The following is a 14687-nucleotide window of genomic DNA, read 5'->3' as shown; positions in this document are numbered from 1 at the left end:
AGAGAGAAATAATGCATTGGGAACTCAAAACACTTTATCCCCCAACAGTGGAGAGTGGATTTGCACTTTCTGCCGAGACTTATCTAAACCAGAAGTTGAATATGATTGTGATGCTTCCAGTAACAACTCAGAAAAAAGGAAAACTGAAGGCCTTGTTAAATTAACACCAATAGATAAAAGGGTAAGTTTTTGAGCATTTCCAATGTAGACTGATAAACAGATGTTTTTCATGTGTTTTTTTTTGGTTAGGTGCATTATTGTAATCCAGGTGTTCCTTTCATCAAAGAAATGTATGTTCAGTCAAATTTTATGCCGACTTTTTTTAGTATTTTTTCCATAAAACTAGAGGAATGTTAAATAACATATTTTATTAGTTAAAAAAAAAATCACAGTACTATATATACATTTTCTAGAAATTGAAAATATTGTACTTGAACAAGGTAGAATGTGTATCCTTTATGTAGTCTGGTCCCTTAAATTTTGTATACCTTTAGTATTGTTTTAACTCTACTACAGGTAGGTTTTCTTCCTCAGAATTTGTTGAGAATTGGCACCAGAGAGATCGGTTTTTCTACTTTCCAGGAAATAATTCCATTCTTGCACCCAGTGGTATGAGGTTATACCTCAAAGCCAACTAAAATATTTAGCTAATTAACATTTAAACTTACTAAATCAACTCTTCTGTATTACTAAAGAAGCTTCTTTGCTCAGTTATTAAAACAATCAGTATGAAAGTTGTCATGCAAGGGGGGCCTCAGACACACACTCTCACGACTACCATGTTCACTGGGGTTACACCTGTAAGCAGAGAAGTGGTCGAGTGCATGGTAAGACGATCTACATCAGAGAGTGGGCTCCACCTCTTAACATATGTTCTTCCTTTATTGACTATTAGTAGTAACTCAATACAAAAATTGGAGAGATGAGTGGAAATTTATTTTTAAAGAGCTTCAATTTGGTTTCTGGTGATAATGCTTTTGTTCTTACAAGTACCAGGACTGCTCTCATATAACATAAACCCAAACTGTCAAACAGTGTGGTTCAGTATTCATCTGGTTTTATTCTGGGACTTCGAGAACCGTCACATTGTCATTAAAAATAAGCTGTAACTTCACTATTATTTTTTTATTTTATTTTTTTCGCTTAGAAGTGTGAACGCCTACTTTTATTTCTTTACTGCCATGAAATGAGCCTGGCTTTTCAAGACCCAGTTCCTCTAACTGTAAGTATTAATGTCATTTTGTGCATTTTTACACAGTGGGATGATTTTTCTGAAACTTGATTTATGAGAATCAAGTTTTTGTACCATTTTTTAATAGTTTATCTAATCCAATCGTAAAGTTTATTTGTACATATTGAATGCTTTGATCTTAAATATATTTAGTGTTAAATTGGTCCAAAACTTCTGTTTTTCATATAGTCTTCTCATCTCATAGATTTTATCTATTATTCTCTGGGATGTTTTCTACCAGTTGTCTATCTCAAGGAGGTTTAGGCACGTATCCTACACTGTTGTGGACAGTCTTTCCATTTGAGATGGAGACCCTCTAAATTCTCTGTACATATTTTGATTTATAGGTCCAGACTTCAAGGAATAAGTAAACTTTAACAATAGAGGAAGGTAGCGGGGTGTGTGTGTGTGTGAGAGAGAACCATAGACTTCAGAAAGGTTCATACTGAAAGTCTGGTATGACTTGAAGGCATAATTTTAGAAAGTAATACTCAAAATATGTTCTTTTATTCTCTCATGTCCAAAATTCCTTAAAAAATTTACTCGATTTATTCTAGTTTGATAAATTTAAACAAATTTAATGCACGGTTTAAAAAAGAAAACTAACTTTGTAAATATATTTGGGTGAGAAACAATGAACTTCTCTCAAGAACAGGTTTTCAGAAGGTGAGATAGTAAAAGCAAATATTTTCACGGGAAGTACCTTTTATACCCAAAAGAGGCAAGACAAAAATGTGAAAGAAAAAAGGCTTACAATAACAGTAAAAAACTTTATCTACTTAAAAATTTAACCTAGAATTCAGTGCTTTTTATGATGTTGGCTTACAGTTATATTTGGCATTAATAACAAGAGCAGTAGCAAAATAGTCCCCTTTTTCTTAATATATATCATCTCATTTAGACTTTACAAAATCCTGTGAGGTTGGTAGGATTATCCCTATTTTTGATATATGAAGAAACCAAGGTTCAGTGAGGTGTTAAGTAACTTACCCAGGAACATGCTAGCTACTGCGTAGCAGAGCTGGGGGTTCAAACCCAGATCCAAAGCCCATTTGCTATAACACATGCAGCAAAAACATGTCAGATCCAACTAGGAGTAACACTTTTTCTAGTAATATCTTTTTGTTTAATAATGAAGAGGGAGAATAGATGTTTAAGAGAGAAGATGTGGTACGTTTTTTCATTAAAAATAATTGGTAGACTTTTCCCTGATTAGAGCCAATGTTGTGGCTGCAGCAGCCATTGCAGTTCTTAAAAGCAGCAAGAGAAAAGCAGTTACTTACAATGGAGCTCCCATAAGACTGTCAGCCGGTTTCTGTACAGAAGCTACAGGTCAGAAGGGATTGGCACAAAATATTCAAACAAGCAAGAGAGAAACAAACTCATTCATACAGAGAACATTTTGAGTGTTGCCAGATGGGAGGGGGTTGGAGGAGAAGGTGTAAAGGGGGAGGGGATTAAGGAGTACAATTTGGTAGTCACAAAATAGTCATGGGATGTAAAGTATAACATAAGGAATATAGTCAGTAATATTATAACTATGTATCACATGGGTACTAGATATATTGGTGTAATCACCTTGTATGTTATATAAATGATCACTGTGCTGTATACCTGAAACTAATATAATGCTGTATGTCAATTGTAATTGAAAAAATATATATATAAAAACAATGGTGAAAAATTTTGAAAACAGTGACACAAAACATTTTCCAATGTATGGAAATGGGGGATTTATTTAGGACCAGGTAGAATTTAGTTATTTGTATTATAGTATCTCATTTATTTTGAAAGGTGCCTGATTATTATAAAATAATTAAAAATCCAATGGACTTGTCTACTATCAAGAAAAGACTACAAGAAGATTGTTCCATGTATACAAATCCTGAAGATTTTGTAGCTGATTTTAGATTGATCTTTCAAAACTGTGCTGAATTCAATGAGGTAAATTGGGGGAAAGGAGGCCACTAGCAATATTGAAAGTAATATTAAACCAAACACCTTTTCAACAGATAAGGAGATTAAGATATCTACATTTTACGCTAGCATAGATTTCCAAAAGTTTGAGTCTCTCAAGGAATGGCTTTATCCACATTTATGTTCAAAGGTTTATTATATCGTGAGTGGAAATGCAAATGATAGGTGACATGAAAACAATTTAGAAAACATTTTTATCTAACCTAGAAGCATTCTTTGTCGTTCCCACTTTAATTTCTTTTTCATACTGACCTTGGAATATTAAGGATGTGGTCTACATAGCTCTAATTTTAAAGAATTTTCTTAAAAATGTTGTCATCTCACAATTTACCTTAAACATCTGTTAGATTTAACAGCCTTTTGTTCATGGTGTGTTCTATATATTGGTTACTCATTTCAGAGTTCCACATTTTATTTAATTCTAAAAGTAATTGTTGCATAATTCTATGATTATGGCATCTTTTTATCTCTTTGGTAATCCAGTCCTAGTACTACCACCACCTTATAGAATAATCCAGATGAATCAAAGCCTTTTATTTACCCTTTTTCTGACCAATACTATTATTTACTTTATATCAGTGACATTGCATAAACGTTTTCCCAAAACAATCTGCTGGTATTCATAATCTAAAGTTAAAAGGCAGCCAAAATGTGAGAAATTCACTACTTGTATTGACTCTCTCAAATGTTGGTGTTCATTTTTTAATTAACATTTTTATTTTTATCCAACAGCCTGATTCAGAAGTAGCCAATGCTGGTATAAAACTTGAAAGCTATTTTGAAGAACTTCTAAAGAACCTTTATCCAGAAAAAAGGTTTCCTAAACTAGAATTCAGGAATGAATCAGAAGATAATAAATTTAGTGATGACTCAGATGATGACTTTGTACAGCCCCGGAAGAAACGCCTCAAAAGCGTAGAGGAACGTCAGTTGCTTAAATAAGCAGCACCGTTGGTGTGTGCTGGTTTTTAGATTTTTTGTTTTCAAAAAACATTTTGTGAGTAATTTAACATCATTATTACAAAGAAGAGTTTGTGACCACTCTGATCTATAAGTTTTTGATGTTTACTAGACTTTGATTTTCTTAATAACCCATTTCTTTTAACCTTTGAAAGAAAGAAAACAAAAGAGGGAAAGGAAGGAATGGAGAGAGGAAGGAAGGAGAAAGGAAAATGGAAGCATCAACAACAAAAAAGACATTGTTCCCACTTCCTGGACATCAAAACTGTAATCTGGAGTGATAATTACTATAGAAAGGAAATAGACTTAGTGTGAACTCGAAGTTGAAAACTAAATGTGGTTTGGATGTGTGCATTAATCCATTTTTAGAAAATACCACTACCCATTAATTATGGCCCAGCCATGAGTTAGGTGTACTGTCCATAAGAGCAGTACTCCGTGAACTTGGATGGCAATAAGAGTTCTAGGATGCCCACTTGTGCAACGAAAAAGTAGGTTAGATCCTGTTAAGACGACACCTAATAGTGTAACGTGTAAGATGACAACTGTATTAAAGAAAAAGCAGGAAAACAAATGTTTGGTTTTTATTTTTGTTTCTTTCTTGTCTATAGAGATGTTCGGTAAAGCAGATTTTCAAGGCCATTTTTTCATACATTTCTTAATCTAACTTCTTCCACTGAGGAAGTAAGTGAACATGTTTGGTTTTGCTGTGTATCTATATGTGGTTTTGTTGTTTGTTTCAACTGTGCAGGTGATCGTTTTATAACAAGACTCATTGTTTGCAGTATGGCTTTTAGTGGAACTACCCAAAATATGAAATACAGCATTGTGTGCCGTATTTGATGTGAGGATTCTTGCAATATACCCAATTGGGCATTAAATGTAAGTTCCCCTGAAAGGGACTAGTTTTTGTGGTTTTCATCTGTCTTTATATTTTGGAATGAAAATGCATTGTGAAATTTGGCAGCAAGCAGTTGGAATTACAGGGAAAATTTCATTTTTTTCCGAAGCATCTATTTCCTATTTTTAAGAGTCAGAACGTCAAATTGAATCTTTCATCTGACTTATTTCTGAATTTCAATTCATTCTTAAAGAGATACAAAAGACCTATCTTGTGAGGATAAACATATTTTTAATGGGCCAGACCTAGCTAGTTTAACTGATGTTCATTTATTCCTTATTGTTCATCGTCAAACCAGGAAACTAGATTAGGATTGCTGTGCCATTTGCTAATTTAACATTTCAGAAAATATTTCCATGTGAACTTTTTTAGTTTGCCAATGTAAACCTTTGTTTATAAAACATTAATTAGCTGAGGAAATTTTTCTCTTTAGGCTGATAGAATAAAAATATAGCTGACTTGAAAGAATGTTATTCTTTGGATGGTGTAATCTCCCATGAACTAAACCTTGAGGACTTTTATCCATATGGCATTACTTCTTAAAGTGGAGAATTTTAAAATATTCTGTGGTGAATTCATTGGGTTTTCAGATATTGCCAAAGATAAAATATGAGAAAACAAGTTACTAGCAATAGCATCTTACTTTCTATATAAATTGAGGTTTTGTCCATAATATGTCAATTAATGTATTAATAGTTTTAATTACTTTTCCAAATCTGTGTTCAGGGTGATTGTTGTGTTATTTTGAATATGCATTTGACATTCTCCAAAGACTGAACAAATTTTGATAGCAGTGCATACGTATACTATTTAATTTTCTTTTTTGCCCCAGCATTTATAGCACAGCAGCTGTGGGACTTTCACTAATAAGTTTATTGTTGGTTTCTTAGAATACTGTTCTTCTGACAGTTTGTTCTTCCACAACTTGTCTCCTGAGTTAAAACAGGTCAACATGGATAACTTTTGAGGAGGATCACAAAGGGAAGGAGCACTAAAGAGAGACAAATAAAATTTTCTAAATGCATCTGAGCCAGATTTCTACTAATGTACCCAAAAATTTTGTTATATTCAGTGCCATATTAATCTTTTAAAACGGCATTTCTGTTTCACTTTTACCATTTTTTGCTAAATGAAAGGCAGTTGAGAACCATTTTTCCTGTAATCATACATAATATAAATTATATTAAAAGTGTTTTTCTCTCCGATAGCCTTCAACAGCCTTCAGTACTGTCTGCGATTAAAGTCCTGTGACCTTACTAACAAGCTCCTATGTGCTCAGGTGGGTCCAAGCTAAGTAGTCCTTAAATTCTAACAGACATGAGCTCTAAGATGAGCCTAACTATATCCCATGCTTACTTAGACAGCAGCCTCTCAAAAGTTCAGTGCCATTAAAGCAACCTTGACCTGTACTTAAAACACTCCATGGTTTATCTCTGATCAAGAGCCCAGTGTCACAGCTGCAAGACCCCAAGTGCTGAAAGTGATCACATGATCACACCTTTAGCCAGGGCTTATGAATGAGCAGACTATGTAGGAGCTAGGATTTACTCAGTCCAGCTCATCCAAAGCTTTCCCAGGCGCCAAGCATCTGATCTTTCTGGCAATAAGGAAACCCAAATACATAGTCAGTGACTTATGTAGCTATTGCAGAAGTATAAATGGACTGAGATATGCCATATTCAATTCAAAATACATTTGAACATGAGCAGCTGGCAATGCAATCCTTTTGTCCTTTGAATTAGCAGGCCCTGCTTATCTTTTCTGAATGGAGGGGTAGGAAGTTGGAAGGTGCTAAAAGGAAAATGTCCTCTTCCCTTCGTAATTTTACTTTCCTTTCCAAGCTAAAGAATATTTTACTACGACACAGTAGTATAGATATAACATAGTGGTGCTTTCAGAAAGTTTCACTCCACAGTCAAAAAGGTGAGTATACAGCCTATTGATCTATTTATGAATTTGCGTTTCAAAGTCCTATGATGTTGCTGTGCTTAAACTTTTAAATGTGGGTTCCATGGAGAGACTAGTTAGACAATGAAAGGGGGAACTCCTCCTTTTGCTGAGGCCTGATCCACAAATAATGTGAATCCCCAAATCAAGTTGCTTCATGTGAACAAAAAGTTGTTAGGTTTAAATAGAAGATGTACTCATTTTCTGTTATCTGTATTTGTTATGAAAGAGAGAAATCAAGTGATCTGATTAGCCATTAAAATCTTGGATGTAATCATGAGTTCAACCATCTAATTTCTTATTGAAATAGAACCCCTCCTTTTAAATAACCATGTACATATTTCTGAAAGTATTTTATAACTTCATGTAAATTAATAGTTGTCTTTTTACAAACACATATTGTTCCTTCATTTTGGGTGTGAATTTAAGTCATAATTCACATACTGGTGGCTCATGTTCCTGAGTGAAAATAATGCTAGCCAATCAGATCACAGATTTCTTTCTCCGTGAAGGTTTTGCTTATTGTGAAGGACATCAGAGACAGTAGTCTTTGTCTGTTTAATTTTAGGGGGCCAACTGGTGCTTTGATTTTAATAAAAATTAGCTTCAATGGATTTTTATTGTGAATATTTTTACCATAAGGAATTTTTAATGGACAAATCACTGTATGTCATTCAATAGAATTTTAACTAGTTTGAGTCTTCCCCTTCATTACTATCTTTGTGTGATCCTCTATAAAATTCATACATATAGGGATAAGCTACTAGCCCATAAATAATAGGAAAAAAACATTTTAAGAGTTCTAACACACATATTTCACCAGCCTTAAAAGAAGCAAATAATTTAACATACAGGAAGGAAGGGAGTGATAAATATCTTCAATTGCTGATTCTGCCCCCCCCCCCAAAAAAAAAAAAACCGAAACCCCTTAAAATAGGAGAACCCAAGATGCCATAAAAAATAGTCTGCTTGTCTGAAACCTGTTGGGGGAGGAGTCCCCATACAAAGAGTGGGGACTTTTACAAGTCACTTTGAAAGTTTACTATGTTAATTTCACCTTGCAGAATTATAACTATTTTAAAAACTCACTATTGGATATTTAATAGATCTTACTTTGATGGGGATGGGAATAGCCTTCTATTTGATTCTTAAATGAGTTTTTAAACAGAACATAAGTCCTAATTTGAGTTCTAAAAACAATCCTTCCCTAGAAGTTACAAGTTAAATATTTAGCAAAATTCTGTCTTTCCCACATTTTCAAATGAGGTATGCCAGAAAGGCTGTTTTGAAGTTGTCTATGAAAGAATGTCCAAACTTGTAGAAAGCTTTATAAGAATTTATTTGAGTCAAGATTTGAACACATGACCCAAAAGATCTTTATAGATTGAGAAAATGCTCTGGGGAATGACAGTTTTGCAGCTTATTTTATACATTCAGAGTCAAAGGAGAAAACAAGGTGCATGAAATCCATTGGTAATAGATTAAGGATGCAGAAGACAGCAAAATGGGGAAATCCCTAAGATTGGATAAAAAGGAAAATGGAAATCTACATGCTTCCTTTACATGGATGGGTACAGGATTGTTAATAACATCTATAGCACAACACACAGAGATGGTATGCAGGGAACAACAAGAGTTTCATGGTCTCGTGATCTGGTGCCAGCAATTGTGCCTTCGAGGGGTCTGGAAAAGATTACCCTGACGTGTCAAAGGTACGTGATCCTAGATGCATGAGAACAGCGGACAGGGCTCACTTAGGGTAAAGATTGACCTTTGCTGAGGAAGCTGTGGGCCTGGGAACGTAACTTAACCTGCCCAGTTAGGAATTTATGATCAGACTGTTCTTTGTGGTTCCTTTCAGTCACTGGGCTTGCCAGGCCTGCCAAGTCGCCCCTTAAGCCTGTTGGGTCAACTGTATCACCCCTGTCATTCACAAAGTCCTCTGCCACGTATCAAGATACTTAGGAATGTGAATTCTTTGCCCACGTTCTCTAATGCCTTTAACCAAAGTGAGCCAGAGAATTCAGTGAGGAATCTTTCCAGGGCAAATGACTGATGCCCAGTTTTGATTGTTTGGGCGTCAACCAGAGTTAAGCACTTTTGGCACTTGGAATGAGAATGTACTGACCTGAGAAGTGGCATTTCCCCAAAAGGAAAGCAGAGGAATGGCAGAGGCAGGAACCACAAGCTCGGTGGGCTGCCGGGTGCCGCACTTCGACGCTGTCCTCTAACCTGATTGGATTTGGATTTTACTAATGAGGGTATAGGTTAAGAAAGCTGAACAAACAAAACGTCTGAAATGAAGGTTTTGGAGTTCATATTACAGAAGGATTTTTTTTGCCATTATAGACTATGCTTTAAAGAGAGTTACAAAAATCAAATTCCCTTTTGTCTGTATGTAAAATTACTAGATTCAGACAAATTCAACCTCTATCACATAAAACAAAGTATGCTTGTACAGATTCTAGTTATATTTTTACTGTTTTCAGTACCTCAACCAGTGTTGTCTTAGTCTTTCCATAGGCTGTGAAACCAATCCAGAAAAGTTCTTACAGGTAAGTGACTTGAAATTTGTTGACTATGATTTCTACTAATACTTAGTAAGGTGAACAATACACTCACATTTATCAAGGATTTCTCAAATTTAGCATTCAATTAAAATTACGTTAATAGAGTTCTCTGTGGACTAATTTACATCTTCTAGGAAGCCAGGGTGCCAGACACTGCTCAACAGCATCATAAAGTTGCTTAAGCCTGGACATCCCCACAGCCATTGAGAGCTCCTGAAATTTGGGAAGGTATTTGATCATCAGGGTTGTCATTGGTGCACTGTGGTTTCCAATCATTGCTAGACTCTGGTTTTAATTATACATTGCTGCTAATGTCAACATTGGGGTTTTCTTTGTTTTTTACTTTTCAATTACAGTTGACACACGAGATGATACTAGTTTGGGGTGTACAACCGTGATTAGACTTGGTCTACCTTATGAAGTGATCCCCTAATAAGTCTAGTACCCGTGATGCCACAGTTGTTAACGATATTATTGACTGTATTCCCTGTGCTGTACTTTATATCCCCGTCACTGTTTCTATAAATGGGAAGTTGTATTTCTTAATCCCTTCACCTTTTTCGTCCAACCCCCTTCCTATCTGGCAACTCTCAGTTTGTTCTTTTTATATGAGTTGTTTTGTTTGTTCATTTATTTTGTTTTTTAGATTCCACATATACGCGAGATCATATGTTATTTATCTTTCTCAGTCTGACATTTCGCTGAGCACAATACCCTCTAGGTCCATCCATGTTGTTGCAAATGGGAAGATTTCATTCTTTTTATGGCTGAGTAATATTCCATTGTATTTGTCTATCAATGGACACTTAGGTTGCTTCCATATCTTGGCTATTGTAAATAATGCTACAATGAACATAGGGATACTTATATCTTTTCAAATCAGTGTTTTGGATTTCTTTGGAGAAATACCCAGAAATGGAATTGCTGGGTCATTAGGTGGTTCTATTTTAAAATTTTTGAGGAACCTCCATACTGTTTTCCATAGTGGCTACGCCAATTTGCAATCCCACCAACAGTGCAGAAGGCCCTTTTCCCCACATCCTCGCCAGCACTTGTTGTTTGTTGATTTATTGATGATAGCCACACTTACAGGTGTGAGGTGGTATCTCACTGTGGTTTCAGTTTGCATTTGTGTGATGATTAGTGACATTGAGCATCTTTTCATATGTCTGTTGGCCATCTGTATGTCCTCTTTAGAGAACTGTCTATTCAGGCCCTCTCCCATTTTTTCATTTGGATTGTTTTTTTGGTGTGAAGTTGTATAAGTTCTATGTATGTGTTGGGTATCAACTCCTTGTCCCATTCAGTAGTCATCTTTTAGTTTTGTTGGTGCAAAAATTTTTTAATTTGATGTAGTCCCATATTTTTATTTTTTCGTTTCGTTTCCCTTGCCTGAGGAGATATATATCCAAAAAGCATTACGAAGAGTGATGTCAGAAAGTTTATGGCCTATGTTTTCTTCTAGGAGTTTTATGTTTTCAGGTCTTATATTTAAGTCTTGAATCCATTTTGAGTTTATTCTTGTATATAGTGTAAGAGAGTGGTCCAGTTTTCCTAGCACTATTTATTGAAGAAAGTGTCTTTATCCCATTGTATATTACTGTCTCCTTTGTGGTAATAAACTATATAGGAGTGCGTTTATTTCTGTCCTCTCAATTCTGTTCCATTGATCTGTGTGTCTCTTTTCATGCCTGTAGTATCCTTTTTATTTAACATGAAGTTGAATGTTTCATTATTAAACTGTTTATTTTCCTGTAAGGCTGTTGTTTCACTTTATCAAAATAACACCAGCAAACACAGCATGTTGCAAAATTAAGATGTATTCGTCATCTGACACTGTATAAGTAACAAAAACTTTTCTCCACTACCAGTTATTTCCAGTGGAAAGATCATTAAATATTTTGACCCAGAGACAGATGCAAACAAGTCACAACATTATGTAAGATTTAAGATAACAATGCTATCCTTAAATTACATAATTTTCATAACTAGTTTTTACCACAGGATTGTGGTAAAATTTCTGGAATTCGGAATATTATAACTGTAGCCTAGCCTAAAAACTAGAGAATGTTGTAGAAAAGATGCATATTGTGTTTATCTGAAATCATTAGACAGTTAAGGGGTATTTTCTTCCAGTAGCATTGTTGTAAGTAGGTTTTTTCCATTGGTATTGCTAAAAGTTGCTATTTTAAATCTTCTAAGCACCACTAATTTAAGACAACTATGCTAGATTAAGTTGTTTCATACAACTTTGTTTGGGGAGGGGGGGGCCATTTTCAGTCCTTAATAGATTTTATGTATTTCTCATATGTTTCTTCACTCATTAGTTCATCTTCATAACAAGATTTGTTGACAAGTCTTGGATTTTCTGCAAGAGCTTCATTAATTTTAGTTCTGATAGAGACTAGAGTTCACTAGCAGCTTTCCCTTTCCAAAGCACCAAATCATCTTGTTTGTTGAATTTTGTCCCAATTTCAGGCAAACTACAGTAAACAACATCTATCAAAGCTTCCTGTGCAGAATTGCTGATTCCCATTGTTGGTTTGTGGTGACCATGTGCTTCACATATACCAACGTATATTTATAGCAGTCTATTTTAAGTTAATGGTTTCAACTTGGAACACATTCCAAAATCACTACAATTTTTACTCATCCCCTCCACTTTTATGTTTTTGTCATTATTTTTTATTTCTTTTGTGTGTTTTATGTATCCCTTAATTTATTGCCTTTGTCAGTGAGAATTTTTTTCTTTCTTGCAATCTTTTCTACTTTAAGTCCCTTTAACATTTCTTATAATACTGGTTTAGTGGTGATGAACTCTTTTAGCTTTTTCTTGTCTGGGAAACTCTTAATCTGCTTTCGGTTTTAAATGATAGCCTTGCTGGGTAGAATGATTTTGATTGTAGGTCTTTGCTTTTTATCACTTTGAATATTTTGTGCTACTCTCTTCTGGCCTGCAAAGTTTGTTGAAAAATCAGCTGATAGTCCTCAGGTGATTCTCAGTGGTTGTTCTATAATTTAGCTGTAGTTTTGATGTGGAAGGAAGCAAGTACAGCATTTACCTACTCTTCCACCTTGAAAGCTTGGGATTTTCAATTATGATTTGTGTAGGGTTGTCTAACCCTACAGGTGTAGGCAAGACATCTGCATCAGAGACTTAATGCCCATAATTACAGGTCTCATGAGAGGGCATTATAGTGGAATCGACAAGGATATGTGGTTATTTCTGTGACTATTCCAAGTGTCTGAAAATGTTATATGACTGATGCTATACCAGATTTTTAGCAATTTTATACAACTTCTGGAACCCTTTGTAAGATATACCCCTACAAAAATAGGAAGGTTAAATATCACTTATTTGACTATGCTTCCTATATAATTTAAATCAAATAAGCCTAATGGGTTTAATATTTCTCTTTTTACATTTGACCCTCGGACAACACGGGTTTGAACTGCACAGGTCCACTAATGGATTTTTTCAATAAATAAACATTTCCTTTAGCTTACTTTATAAGAATACAATATACCGGGATGCCAAAAAAAATATATATATATACATGCTTGTTATCGGTATATATTATTACAATTTTAATAGTTTTTTTCCTTTCTTAAAATGTGTATACATTTTTTTTGGCACCCTCTACATAATACAAAGTATGTGTTAATCTACTGTTACTGGTAAGGCTTCCAGTCAACAGTAGGCTATTAGCAGTTAAGTTTTTGAGGAGTCAAAAGTTATATATGGATTTTCGACTGCATGGGGGTATCAATACCCCTAACCCTCCTGCGTTGTTCAGGGGCCAACTGTATAAGGAGAGACAACATAACATTTTAGGATTTGTCCAGAGGACCCCCGGAACACTTCAAATTAGTTCAAGGTCAAAAAGACTTACTTTAGAATGATTTGGGGGAATTTTGTCCAAATATCTGTTTAACCAAAGTGACTTTGCAGCAAATATAGAAAGTTATGTAGCTGTTTAAATGCTGTTTCCTCTCTGGACCAGGCACTATAGAGATCAAGGGGGGCTGACTTTGGTACGAAGTCTCGCTCTTCACCAGCTTCAGCTCGTTTTCCCAGGTGCCCATCTACAGGCTCCAGAGGGCGTTTAGAGGGTATAGCTCTGATTTCTACCAGAATTTGGCAAGGTTTTCCTTTTGGTTTCTCCTTGGCTGTTTACGGGAGTCACTAGTAATGGCCCTCCTTTGAGATCGGGGGTGTTGAAGTTGTTGTGGAAGGATGTGACGGAACTTTCAAGACATTGTCCAGAGTCCCAGATGATTCCAAATGAGACCCCGGTTTCTGGCCTTGGAGCTGTTATAGCTGTAAGGCCACTAACTTCCTGGACTGTTGTAGACGGTCTTGTGGTCTCTTCAGAGTGGACAGTCAGATCGAGCATTAGTAGGCTTATGAGTATGCAGGTAAAGGACGAGAGAGGGGAGCAGGAGTCATGTCAGTCTTATGGTCTTGTTTTTGGTACTCCCTGTGTCGTTAATTTTTCAGTAGCGTTTTCAATGAAGCTATTTTGGAATTTTGACGCGTTTGGTGGGCTTCTGCATATCAGTTAAAATAGGTATTCCATTCTGGTTGTTGATTTGGGAATCTTTGCTTTCAAGTGCACTTCTTAAATGAACAATCTTGTCTAATTGGAACATTCCTCATAATGGCCATTTTAATTTTAGGTTGTTTTAGTAAGATTTTGCCATTTTTGTAGATATCTACAGCTTCCAGATCCACAGTTCTGAGACATAAAATAAGCAGGTATGCCAGAAAGTGAAACACTCTATTCTTTGAAACTTGAGGATCCCATTTCTTTAGCTAAGCCTTGCGTTTCTTGGAGCCAAATAAATACCTAAGGGAATATGCTGCTGGGTTGGGAATTATGTGGTGTTCTACAGTGTACCTTGTTCCATGGACTTTTTCTTGAGGTTGGCAGGTGACCTAGTATCAGTCTAAATTGTACTAGTGTGGAAGTCTTAGATTTAGGTAGTGAGCGCTCTACCGTCTATAAGTGCTTGACCCGTGCCCACATAAGATTGTTCTAACCAACAGCTTATAAACTCTAGGTTTATTTCCCCAAGTCTCCCAGCAATTTAGTTTATA

General features: G+C 35.4%; 1 protein-coding gene across 4 annotated transcripts in view; it reads left to right on the top strand.

Annotated features, from left to right (window-relative positions):
- The window catches only part of TRIM24 (tripartite motif containing 24), an 83471-nt gene extending 75841 nt beyond the window's left edge, over positions 1 to 7630 (top strand). For all 4 annotated transcript variants that reach the window (XM_088799907.1, XM_088799906.1, XM_019750550.3 and 1 more), the window contains 4 exons: positions 49 to 181; positions 1148 to 1222; positions 3026 to 3175; positions 3941 to 7630. In XM_088799907.1, coding sequence (XP_088656033.1) covers positions 49 to 181; positions 1148 to 1222; positions 3026 to 3175; positions 3941 to 4150 — 568 coding nt within the window. In that variant the 3' untranslated portion in view covers positions 4151 to 7630. The remainder of the gene's footprint in view (positions 1 to 48; positions 182 to 1147; positions 1223 to 3025; positions 3176 to 3940) is intronic.
- Positions 7631 to 14687: the final 7057 nt, after the last annotated feature.

This window comes from Rhinolophus sinicus, chromosome 8, assembly GCF_057876585.1.
Source record: "Rhinolophus sinicus isolate RSI-liver-muscle chromosome 8, RSI-T2T, whole genome shotgun sequence".
NCBI classification, from domain to species: domain Eukaryota; kingdom Metazoa; phylum Chordata; class Mammalia; order Chiroptera; family Rhinolophidae; genus Rhinolophus; species Rhinolophus sinicus.
The sequence above is the reverse complement of the archived record's forward strand: the minus strand, read 5'-3'. Positions and strand labels throughout refer to the sequence as shown.